This window comes from Nycticebus coucang, chromosome 10 (genome assembly GCF_027406575.1).
Source record: "Nycticebus coucang isolate mNycCou1 chromosome 10, mNycCou1.pri, whole genome shotgun sequence".
Classification (NCBI taxonomy): Eukaryota; Metazoa; Chordata; class Mammalia; order Primates; family Lorisidae; genus Nycticebus; species Nycticebus coucang.
Genome location: NC_069789.1, coordinates 81,467,384 through 81,480,356, shown reverse-complemented (window position 1 = coordinate 81,480,356; position 12,973 = coordinate 81,467,384). Strand labels below are relative to the sequence as shown.

Here is a 12,973-nt window from a genome sequence, read left to right as displayed (position 1 = left end):
TGGGTTTGGGATAGCTGCTCAATTTAGGCATAGTGGGAGCCTCCACAGAGTCTTGCCTCCTATCGAGACTTAAGAGATGGGGGATTCTGCCATCTAGGAAGGCAACACTATCTGGAACCTGACCAACATCTACCACAACCTCTAAGCCTCAGTTTTCTCATCTGTATAATGGAGATATTTTCTTTGTTATGCTTCTCATTTTCTATGATATTTTATCCTAATACCCTTTTAATCCTTATTCATTACTATGAGAATTAAATTAAATAATGCATATGATACAACAAATCTTTGTTGTTACTGTTTTGATTATGACCTCAATGTCTTTACCTCCTTGTCCTGAAGCAATTTCTTCAGTTCCTAACCGTGGATCAATTCATCTATCCTTTCTCTGAACTCCTGCTCTGAACTGTCAGAAATAACTGGTAAAACCATCCCAATTGACTTTATTACAAGGGGGCTTCAGTGCTGCTCCCTTACCTCCTACCCAACTCTGCCCCCACTTCCCCAAGGAAATGGATTAACTTGTCTCCTTTACATGTAAGCTCCCTTAATGCCTTTTCCATAGATCTATTAACTCATGTATGTACATTTGCCCCAACTATTTCTACCACTCCCACCCCAAGTCTCCAATGGTGTCAGGTCTCTACTCCTTTTAAAGATTAGTCCCCCACTTTGTCTGTACTATTTTACCTTCTTTGGGCTCTTGCTTGAGCTTCCACCCATAGATTTTCCATATCTCTTGGTCCCCTGGTTTCTTTCTTGTAGCTTGCAGTATCAAATGCTATAGAGACATTTTTTGATACTTATTAGATATCACTGCCTCTGGGGTTATTAAAATAAAACCCTTATTGTTTTTGTAGATTTGATAAAGGCCCTTCATAAAAATGAAAAGCAACATGGAGAAGTGCAAGGCATAAAAGTTGTGTAAAATCTTGAATCCAGAGAAAACTATTTGGGCCATCTTTCTTGATACTGTCTCACTATTCAACCACGTGTACATTTTGGTTTTATGCAGAGAAAATGTGTGTTGCCTTTCTTTCTTTCCTAGATAATCATTTTTTCTTTTATTACTGAATCATTCCCATGAGAATATATATACACAGTGTTATTTCTACCACTAAAAATTCATCTGTTCTTACGCTCTAATCTAGTCATCCCCTTATTACTCTGCTCCCCTGTATGGTTACATTTCCTGACAGAATGATCTAGTTTCATTGCATGGACATCCTCTCATCCAGTCTCCTTTGCAGATTCCTCCTCACCTTCCCAACTCTGCTTATGCCTGGTTCAAGTGCAATCGTCTCTCTTTCGGATTATCTCAAAAGTGTCTTTACTAGTCTCTCCTGGGTTGACTTGTGCCCCTCAAAAAGATACACAGAAATCCTAATCCTCAGGACCAGTTAATATGATCTGTTCAGAAAAAAAGGTCTTTGCTAATGTAACCAAGGTAAGATGAGGTCTACTGGAGCAGAGTGGGTCCTGCTCTGATAAGACTGGCGTCCTTACAAGAAGAGAAAACAGATCCAAAGACGGAAGACACTGTGTGAAGATGCAGAGACACACAGGGAGAACAGCGTGTGATGACAGAGGCAGGACTGGAGTAAAGCAGCTGCAAGCCAAAGAACACCAAGGGTTGCCAGTGACAATAGAAGCTCGGGAGAGGCCTGGAACAGATTCCCTGCAGGAGCCTTTGGAAGGCACAAGCCTGCCAAAATCTTGATTTTGGACTTCTCGCCTCTAGAACCATGAGAGAATACATTTCCATCTTTTTAAGCATGCAGTTTGGGGTCATTTATTATGACAGCCCCAGGACACTAGAAAACCCTGCTTCTTCCTTTCCTCCTCTGAAGACTATTTTCCACAAGCAAAAAAGTATAGGACTTATCTGATGATGTTACTCAAAACCCTCCATTTTCTCAAAAAGTTAAACATAGAATTACCATATATGGTCCAACAGTTCTAGGGGTAGGTATAAGCTCGTAAGAATTTAACATAGGGAATCAAGCAGACACACGTACACCAATGTTCATGGCAGCATTATTCACAATAGCTGCATAATAGAAACAACCCTAATGTCAGTCAACAATTCAGGTGGCTCCCCACTGTAATCCTAGCACTCTGGGAGGCCAAGGTGGGCGGATTGCCTCAGCTCACAGGTTCGAGACAAGCCTGAACCAGAGTGAGACCCCCATCTCTAAAAAAATAGCTAGGCATATGGCAGGTGCCTGTAGTCCCAGCTACTTGAGAGTCTGAGGCAAGAAAATCACTGGAACCCAAGAGTTTGAGGGTGCTGTGAGCTGTGATTTCACAGCACTCTACAGAGGGTGACAAAGTGAGACTCTATCTCAAAAAAAAAAATCAACAGAGCGATGGATAAACAGAATGCAGTACATACACACAATGGTATATTGTCCAGCCTTCTGCTACGTGCCACAACATGGATAAACCTTCAAAAGATTATGCTAAGGGAAATAAACCAGACACATAAGGACAAATATTGTATGATTCCACATATATGCAGTATCTAGAACACGCAAATTAACAGAGATAGAAAGTGGAATAGAGATGATCAGGAGCTGGGGAGAGGGAGGAATGGGGAGTTATTATTTAATGGGTATAGAGTTTCAGTTTGGGATCATGAAAAAAATTCTGGAAATGGGTAGTGGTGATGGTTGTACAACAGTGTGAATGTGTGCAATGCTACTGAATTGTACATTCATAAATGGTTAAAATGGCAAATTATATGTTATTATATATTTTACTACAATTTAAAATATACTTAGAGGAAAAAAGGTAGTTATTATCATGTGTAAAGGCAAAAAAACCCCAAACAAACAAAAGCCCCCAAACCAACAATCAAAATCCCCAAGTCTTTACTCTGGCCTATGATACCCAACCAATATGGCTCCCAACACCCTGTCTGACCTTCCCTCTCTTCTCTGGAAACATGCTCTAGCTTCACAGGCATCTTTGCTGTTCCATTAACTTGCTCAGTATAGGCTGGGAGCAGTGGCTCACACCTGTAATCCTAGCACCCTGGAAAGCTGAGGCGGATGGATTGCCTGAGCTCACCAGAGCTGGGTTTGAGACCAGCCTGAGCAAGAGTGAGAGCCTGGTCTTTAAAAAATAGCCAAGCATTGTGGCAGGCACCTGTAGTCCCAGCTACTCGGGAGGTTGACGCAAGAGAATCAATTGAGCCCAAGAGTTTGAGGTTGCTGTGAGCTGTGATGTCACAGCACTCTACTGAGGGTGACAAAGTGAAACTCTGTCTCAAAAACAAACAAACAAACAAAAAAACAGAAAAAAACCCCCCAAAACATGCTCAGTACATTCTAGTCTCAGGGCCTCTGCATTTGCAGATTCTTCAGCTTTGAATCCTGTCACCCCACCTCACCCCTCTCCAACCCAAATATACACAATTCCCTTCCTTCCTTTCTTCTGATTTCCTCATCTTATCAGTAAGATAAGTATAAGTAAAGATCAAGTCTTTCCCCAATCTCCTATATAAACTCATGTAGTATTTTTTTCTATCCCTATGCTGCTTTATATTTCTCCACACACATCCACTGATTTATTTGTTTGATGTCTATATCCTCCTATCTGAAAGCAAGCTTCAAGGGGTCAGGGACTTTGTTTTAGTCGTTGATCTACCCATAGTGCTCTGAATAGTGCTGGTAAAAAGTAGTTGCTCAGGCTGGGTACAGCGGCTCACGCCTGTAATCCTAGCACTTTGAGAGACTGAGGGGGGAGGATTACTTAAAGTTAGGAGTTCGAGATTAGCCTGAGTAAGAGGGAGATCCCATCTCTACAAAAAATAGAACAATTAGACAGGTACGATGCTGGATGCCTGTTGTCCTAGCTACCTGGGAGGCTGAGGCAGGAGTGTTGCTTCAGCCCAGGAGTTGGAGGTTTCAGTGAGCAATGATGACACCATTGTACTCTAGCCAGGATGACAGAGTAAGACCCTGTCTCAAAAAAAAAGTAGTTGCTCAATAAAATATTCATTAAAACAAATGAATGAATATTATTTCTCTCTTGTAACTTATAAAATACCATTGATTCTTTAAAAAAAAACCCTAAATATACTTAATCAAAATTGTGTCATAATAAAATTGATGCTAGAGACTACTAAATGGAATAGCTAAAATAGCTTGAAACTTCATTGGTAAATTCTTTATGTTAATTTTTGGGGGTACGGAAAGATTAGTGCTCTGGTGCAGTTCTAAATATTTTTGGGTTATGCAAATCTTTAAAAAATGATGTAGAAACTTTATCAGAAAGATATTCACATAATAAACAAAGTTTTGCATGTAATTTTAGGGGGCTCATGAGCCATTTGAAGCCCATCTGTTAAACCCTTACTGGGCCCGTAAGGCCATCATATTTGAAAGTTGGACTGGGCCCCATACACTTCTGGGTCTGAGCTACACTGGAAACATGATCTACATTCCCGTGCCATCCTAGCTTATTCAGCTTCAACAGGAGGTGTGGCTTGAGATTTGATCTCTCTGCAGGTCAGTTCCTCACCTTTCAGCATGATCACCAGTCTTGTTTTTTCAAGCAACAGTTTGACTTTATATTTATCACATATAATTCTAAGTTTTACAACAGTTACTTTGTGGTAAGTATAACTGTTCTCAAACTTAGAATTAAGTATGATAAATATAAAGTGTTCAGACTCAGCACATATGAATTTCTAGATAAATTTCTGAGACTACTATTAAATTCTCACTCCCGGCCATCCTACAACCTGTTCACAGAATAAATACAATTTAGGGTAAACAAAAAGAAAATTCCATTCACTACTCAACTTCTCACAGCTCTTTGTGCTATCAAAGTCATTTTTTCTGACTCTATTTGCTAAACCCAAAGGCTTAGAAGTCACTCTGCTAAACTTCTCTATTTGTCACTGTTGACCTCAGCTCCTTTATGAAACTTTCATCTTTTGTTGGCTCCCTTGACACTACTCTCTCCTAATTGTCTTGCTGCCCACTCTGGCCACATCTCAGCCTCCTTTCTTGGCCGAGCCTCTTCACCAGGCTCATACCAGGATGTTTCCTTGGCCTCTTTTCCATTTCTTTCTGTGTTCTCTCCCTCAGCAGACTTACTACTGAAAAGCAAATGGTGCCTCACTTTTCAGATGGGACCTCTAGATTAGTATTTCCAACTGAAATAATGCCTGTCCCATGGATTCCTTAATATTTAACACATCCAATAATGCCCCAAACCTACTCTCGACTTTCCTTCCTTCTCTCAGTTTATGGGAGCATCATCTATTCAGTCTCTAGAGTTAGAGTCACATGTCACTCCTCCCCTGTCCATTATCCAGCTTGAGCTGTTGCATCAATAGGCAGCAAAATAGTGCTCATTAGCAAGAACTCTGTAGCTGGGTTGCCAGGGTTCAAACCCAGGTCTATCATTTACAGGTGGGTAATCTTGAGCAAGATGCTTAACCTCTCTATCTTGAGTTTACTCTTCTCTCAAATGAGTAAATGGTACCTAGTAGTTACTGCCTAAGGTTCTTGTGAGGATTAAATAAATTTGCATTTGTAAAGTGCTTAGAACAGTGCCTGGCACATACTAAGGGTCACATACATAGGGGGCTTGTTAATAAAGTGGTCTTAAGTTTGTCCCCATTCTAGACCACCTTTTACATTGCTGACAGAGGCTTTTGAGGAGCTAACAATGATAAAGTGCATAAACCAGGGGTCAGTCACTGTGCTAAGTGTTTTATACATGAATTTCATTTAATCCTCAAAACAACCTGTAAGGGGGATATTACAGTCCTCAATTGAGAGATGAGGAAATTGGGGCTTTAATAGCTAAAGTACTTTGTCCAAGGCCAAACAGCTTATAAATGCCAGAGCTTGGATTTTAATTTAGGCCTGTTTGTTCCTAGAGCTAGAGTTCAAAATCAAGAAGCTATACTACACTGCTTTCCCAAACCTGTGTTAGTCAGTTACTACTTAAGCTTCTTCTTCTTTTTTTTTTTTTTTTGTGGAGACAGTCTCACTTTATGGCCCTCGGTAGAGTGCCATGGCATCACACAGCTCACAGCAACCTCCAACTCCTCGGCTTCAGCGATTCTCTTGCCTCAGCCTCCCAAGTAGCTGGGACTACTGGCGCCTGCCACAACGCCCGGCTATTTTTTGGTTGCAGTTCAGCCGGGGCCGGGTTTGAACCCGCCACCCTCGGTATATGGGGCCAGCGCCTTACCGACTGAGCCACAGGCGCCGCCCTACTTAAGCTTCTTAAAAGATCCACACTGCCTATGCTGTCATGACCTATTCCTTCACCATCTTTTCTAACTTTATTTCCTGCAACTTCCCTCCATGTGGCCTGTTCTTTCCTTCCTCTTTCCCCTGCCTGTCCTTTGTTTTTTCAACACTTTTTGAATGTTTGAGTGCCATGCACGGTGCTAAACTGAAGAAAACAAGGAACATGAGCAATATGTCTTCAAAGAGCTCATTGTGTGATACAAATTTTTATTGATAATCCGGTGAGAGGAAAGCACCAGGGTGTTTTGGGAGCCAGACTGGAGAAAGAATGAAAGAAGGAGAGAGAAGAGGCCAGTTGGGAGCTGAGGTGGGTGGATCCCTGAAGCTCACAGGTTCAAGACCAGCCTGAGCATGAACATCTCTACTAAAAATAAAAAAATTAGCTGGGCATAGTGGTGCACACCCAGCTACTCAGGGAGGCCCAGACAAGAGGATCGCTTAAGCCCAGGAGTTTGAGGTTGCTATGAGTTACGAGACCACAACACTTTCTACCCAGGGTGACAGAGTAAGGCTCTGGCACAAACAAACAACAACGACAAAAAAGAAAGTGAGAGGGCAGGGAGAGTTTCCTTGAGGAGGGGACACTGGACTGCCTTAAAGGATATTCTGATCAGACAACTTCTTGTCTTTCTTTAACAATTTGGACTTTTTGCTTCTTGCCTTTGAGATTTTTGGGGTGTCTTGTTCCTTATCAGATTGTTAGCTAGGACAGAATTTCAAAATCAGCTTCTCTGTGAAACCATCCTTTATTTGTGGGTCAAATGGATGTTTGCTTTCTTACAAGGGGTGGGGAATCTGTGGCCTTCAGGCTGCATGTGGTCTTCACCATCCTTGTGTATGGCCTTTTTACTGAATCCAAATTCTATTGAAGAAATCCTTTTAATAAAGGGATTTGTCCTGTGAAGTTGGGAGTTATGGGAAGAGCTGCACTTGGGGATCTGAGGGCCACACGTGGCCTTGAGGGTGAAGTTTCCGATTGAATACATAGTGGCATGACTGGAATATTGTAATGCTCAATGAAGTTGTGTTAAATGAGGAATTTTTTGCCTATTCACAAAGGAAAGTCTAAGGCAGGATGCACTTTTGATTTAGAGTTAATCAGAGAGTAGGTGTTCAGTAAATATTAAATAATTAACAGTTTTGTTGGTGAAATATTTGGAAATAACACTAGGAATAAGGAAATTTGTTATTAAGTTTACTTCTGTGGATAAATTAAGATTTTTTTTGATGTCCTGGGTGGCAGGGCTCTGGATTCGGCATGAGAAAAATGAAGAATTATTGGTTTCAGAGCTCGTTTTGAGGGTTTTCTTTCTGCGCTGGGTTGGGCTATGGTTCCAGAATTTGTGCACGATTAAGGCCTAGAGGTATTCTGTGCCATGGTCCATGAAGGTTCCTCCTAAGAGTCTACCATTCTAGTTCATGTCTGGCAAAGGCCTAGGAATATTTCTTACAGCTGACCCTGGTTCTGTCTTCTAAGCATAACAGGCAACCATTTCCTTTTTGTGGTTGTGCCTCTTCCTGGATAGTGTAAACCTCTCTTTGTCTGCCTCTTTCTCCCGGCAATGTTTACCTCTAGTAGAGGAGAATCTTTATGATGGGCTTAGGGGTATGGGTCTGAGATGAGGAGTCTTCACTCTTATTTTTTGACCCTGAAAACCCTTCCATCAGAGGTTGAGGCTTTTGCACAACAAAAGCCAGGAAGATTCATAGCCTATGTCTATTTTCCATCATGTCTTATCCCTCTCCGCAATCCCTACTGACATGGATTAAGGAGAATGGAAAGGGGAAAAGTACAAAGGGGGAAGAAAAAGACAACAGCAGAGATTGATATCTCAGAACACTGCCTCAGGCATAGTAGTCCCCTAGTAAATCTTTGGGTCTCATCCAAATTGCCTTAGTTAGCCCCGTAGCACAGTGGTTACTGGCGCCAGCCACATGCACTGGGGCTGGAGGGTTTGAACCCTGCTTAGGCCAGCTAAACAACACTGACGGCTGCAACAACAACAAAAAAATAGCTGGGCTTTGTGGCGGGCGCCTATAGTCCCAGCTACTTGGGAGGCAGAGGCTAGAGAATTGCTTAAGTTCAAGAGTTTGCTATGAGCTGTGACGCCTGGGTACTCTACTGAGGGCTACATAGTGAGACTCTGTCTCAACCCCCCCCCCAAAAAAAAACAACAACAGAAAAACAAATTGTCAGAGTAGAAGGACAAAGTACAACTAAGGGGGTTAGAGAAATGGTTGGTACAGGGCAGTGAGTATTCAATAAACGTTAACTATTACTTTTATCCAGAGCCTCTCCACCCAAGGTGGGATCTGGGTTTCTGGTTTAAACCAGTCCTTCGGGACAATCACTCACACTTAATGCAGTGAAGAGCTATGTGAGTGATTGCTTCTCCATTTTCTCCAGGGACAGTTCAGCCTGGATGCTGGGCTCATTTCTGGTTTCACTGGTGGTGGGCTCGGTACTGTACTTCTAGGGGATTCTCTTTCCTCCCAACATTGGCTTCCCTCCTAACCTTTACCCTCAACCCCCAAGAAGTTCAATCACAAGTACGGCTGGTACCCCCACTGCTGGTCTGGGTCCAGGTGTAGTTATTGGCCTTTCTTGTAGTTCTGGGACTGGACAATTGAATTGAAATTCAGAAGCAGTGTGCACTTTCTGGCAATGATATCTTTAATTAAATTCGACAAGCACTTACTGAACACCTAGAGCATGTAAAATACTGTTCCTTTAAATACATTTGGACCTTAACTATCTGTTTTAGCTACTCAATTTGGATTAGTGCTGATTCATCTTTAAAGGTTTTATGAAGAATAAATATTAAAATGGAAAAATATTTGCACAGTTGTCAATATGAGCGTCTTGGGTGGATTATTGTTGCCACGGTATTAATATTAATTGCATTAACAACACTGCGAATTCCCAGGCAGGCGGTAGAGAGCAGCTGTAGGCCAACACGAGCCAGACTGAAGGGGTCAGGGGAGGTGCCTCTAGCACGTCCAGCCCAGAAAGGGCGGAGTCCTGTGGAATATAACCAACCCCGCCCCTTATACCACCCCCGCCGCTGGGGCGGTGTAGGCGGTTACCATGGCGATGACGTCTAGAGGGCGGGGCAGGGCGGGGCTATGGAGAGGAGGAGGAAGATGGCGGGCGGGCGGCTCTGAGGAGATCTCGGCGGCGGCGGAGGAGGAGAGAAGCGCAGCGCCGCGCCGCGCCTGGGCCCATGTGGGGAGGAGTCGGAGTCGCTGTTGCCGCCGCCGCCGCTGCCTGTAGCTGCTGGACCCGAGTGGGAGTGAGAGGGAAGCGGCAGGATGAAGTTCGCCGAGCACCTATCCGCGCACATCACTCCCGAGTGGAGGAAGCAATACATCCAGTATGAGGTACCGGCGGCGGTCGGGGTGTGGGAGGACTCGGAGGGGCCACCGTCTCGGCCGTGCTGACCTCCACCGCAGCCTTCCGCGCGTGCTGCCGCTCCGCGCCAGGGCAGACTTTGACCCGCTGCCGCGGGGAGTCACTGCGGCATCCCCGCTGCGGCCAGCCCCCTCCTGGCCGGCTGTCCTTCCCCTCCCCCGCGGCCCCGCTGCCGCCGGGGTAACGGATATGCGGCCGGCGGGCCCGGAGGAAGGGCATGGCCCGGGCCGGGGCTGGTGAGTGGTGGTAGGAGGCGAGCCGCTGGTGGGGGAGTCGCGCGTGCAAGGGCAGCCCCCGGTGGCGGCAGTTCCGCGCTAATCTCCTCCCCGCTTACCCTGACCTCTTGTCCCCACCCTGGGCGAGCCCCTCCTCGCCAAGGTTAGTTAGGTCTTCTGCTCACCTCTCACCAAGGAATCCTTCCTTCTCTTCTGAGATAAGCCCCTCCAATGATTTCCTTCATTCCCCAGAGCTCTTCGGCTTTGCCCCACTTGCCCTCTGTTGACAAAGGCTTTGTAACAGGGTTGAAACTTGACTTAAGTGTACATCACATATGCAGTGGTTATAGTCTGCAAATACGATCAACTGTTCTGTTTTGATAATAAAATGGTGATTGCATAAAGTATACAGAGTAATCCCATCTTTGATTTTGGCTCTCCTGTTGTTTTGGAATGGAGGGAAGAGAAAGGAGGGAAGAGAATTACTTAAATTTTCAGGTTTTCCTATAAGTTTTGTTAGCTAGGCAGAGAATTGCTATATTGTAAGTAATATACATTACCTGCCTATTACAGAAATGTTCCCCCTTCCCTCCCGATCTGTGATAACAGCTCCTGGAAGATATTTAATACATAGTAATAATAATAATGAACCTTACATTAAGGCAGGAAAAAGTAAAGGTAATGAACCCATTTTTGTATTTAGAAGGCAAGATATTTAGAAGGACTTTAAGCAGAGCAATAGGTTATTCTCAGTAGCTAGCAATTCAGCTCCTGCATAGAGAAAGACCCATAACCTCCAGGAATTCATGTCTATGTTACATGCAGGAACAAAGAATATAAAATCAATATGTACATACATATGCTAGCTAGATTTTATGAATTAAACTATTTTAATTCTCTATTTAATTTTCTTGTAAGTTTAGAGATAGATTTAGGCAATAGCAGTGAGTTTATTTATTCATATAGCTATTGTACTACTTGAAGAAGACAGAGAAAGGGATGTGGGTAGGTTAAGCACAATCTTGAAGATTGTGAAATAAATTCACTTGCAGCAATACGGTATTTGATTATTGCCAGAAATGAAAGGCCTAGAGTTATGAATGCTTTCTTGTTACTTAATTCTCTGATAGTGTTTTGTGGCCACATTTTGTAAGTAACAGTGAAACAAGGAACTAACATTTCAGCCTGTAGAGTTTTTGATTTATTGTTTTTAATAACATTTGGTTAGTTTTTAAACCTTGGCTAGCGTCCAAATGATGGTTTTTATTGAAAGAAGGGTATTGGTCTTTCTTCTTTCTAGTAGTAATTTTCAGCACCACTGCCAGTTCTTTATAGAGGCATGGGAGCATGCTGAAGCATATCTTATACTTGTCATATAGTGTGGAATGCTTGATTTGGGCAGATATAATAGTGGCTGAATGTACGCTGTGATTCATGTTAAGTATTTCAACACTTCACTATTTCATAGAATTGTATTAACTTGGAATATCTGGGGCTGGAAAGGGAGGTGTAAGATTTAGTTTGAAAATGCAGTTCCCTCCTGATTTGTAATGTCAGCTTTGTGACTGGAGTAACCACAGTGATTCTGGGTCTTTTCATTCGCATAGTCTGTTTGGATACAATTCCTAAATGTTTACTCTAGGTTGGTCAGAGAGGAATAAAATTATTGAATGTATTCGTGATGGCATTATCTTTCTCAGCCATTTATAAATTATGTTTTGAAAAATTCATTTTTTGGGCTGAGCATGCTGTCTCATGCTTGTAATCCCAGGTCTTTGGGAGGCCAAGGCAAGAGAAATGCTTGAGACCAGTTTGAGGTCAGCCTGGGCAACATATGAAGTGAGACTCTGTCTCTGTAATGAAATAAAAAACATAGTCTGAGGTGGTGGTCCTAGCTATTGGGGAAGTTGAGGTGGGAGGATTGCTTGAGGCTGGAAGTTGGAGGTTGCAGTTAGCTATGATTACACCACATTGCATTCCAGCCTGTGACGAGCAAGACCCTGTCTCTGAAAAAGAAAAAGAAAAATTCATGTATATGGCTAATTGAAATGGATTCTACAGAGAGTTAACTACTATGTAACCCCTGTCCTGGATAAACTCATTGTTTGGTAGGCAAAATTAAATAAGGGGCAGGTTTCTTTGTGAGTTGGAGCCATTTAAGAAATTTTTATAGGTTTGGAATACTGTGTAGTATATTGTTTCTGAAGAGCTGGTGCTATTCCTTTAAAAATAATAATGAGGTATAAATAAGAGTCTTTAGAGTCTAGGGACCTTAGCAGCATAAAAACTTTGGGGAAAAGGACATACATAAAAATGTTAGTTTTACACAGAAAAAGACCGTGTAATACAATAGTAAGTACTTTCTCATGTGAAGATGATGCTCTTAAAACACTCTCAGTAAAACAGATGCTTAATTTATTTCTCAAGTGTTGATGGTGAAATTTTGGTGTATTATCCTTGGTTTCTAGCCAAGGGTGCTTTCTAATGCTGTGAACCAAAATGAACTGTCCAATTACTTGGTTTTTATGTTGTTTTGCTATATTAAATATTACTTGAAATAAGCAGATTAGATGGAAGGTGAAAGTTTTGTTTTTCATCCATAATTAGATGTAGCATTTAATCATATGCATTATTATGTATACATGGTAAAACAATAAGTGCTAGTTCTTGTGTATATTAGCCATTAGATCTAAGGGACAATCTTTTTGCCTTTTCAGGACTGTTTCTTCTTTTATAAAATAAGAATATAGGGCCAGAGGTTTTCAAGGTCCATTCTGGTTCATAGTTTTTGATTTAACTATTTAATTTGCCTTTACTCCTTGGGTTGTTAAAATTATTAATGATAATAAGCCATCAGTACTACACAGAAAATTATTATAATTTTTAATTAAAAAGTAAATTGTGGAGTTCATAAATTCAGTCTTCACAGGCAGGGTAATAAAGCACATAAGCATAAAAGAACAGAACATGGAGAAACCATGTAAAGAAAATCTGTCCATTTGTGAGTAGTGTTTTCAAAGAATAAACACAAATGAGCAGAGACTATCCCTGTTTGCAGTCCATCTATT

The 12,973-nt window shown here is 42.2% G+C and overlaps 1 protein-coding gene across 1 annotated transcript in view; it reads left to right on the top strand.

The window, feature by feature from the left end:
* The first annotated feature begins 9,394 nt into the window (after positions 1-9,394).
* The window catches only part of XPR1 (xenotropic and polytropic retrovirus receptor 1), a 269,974-nt gene continuing 266,395 nt past the window's right edge, over positions 9,395-12,973 (top strand). The window contains exon 1 of the mRNA XM_053605329.1: positions 9,395-9,659. Within this exon, the coding sequence (XP_053461304.1) occupies positions 9,591-9,659 (69 nt within the window). The 5' untranslated portion in view covers positions 9,395-9,590. The remainder of the gene's footprint in view (positions 9,660-12,973) is intronic.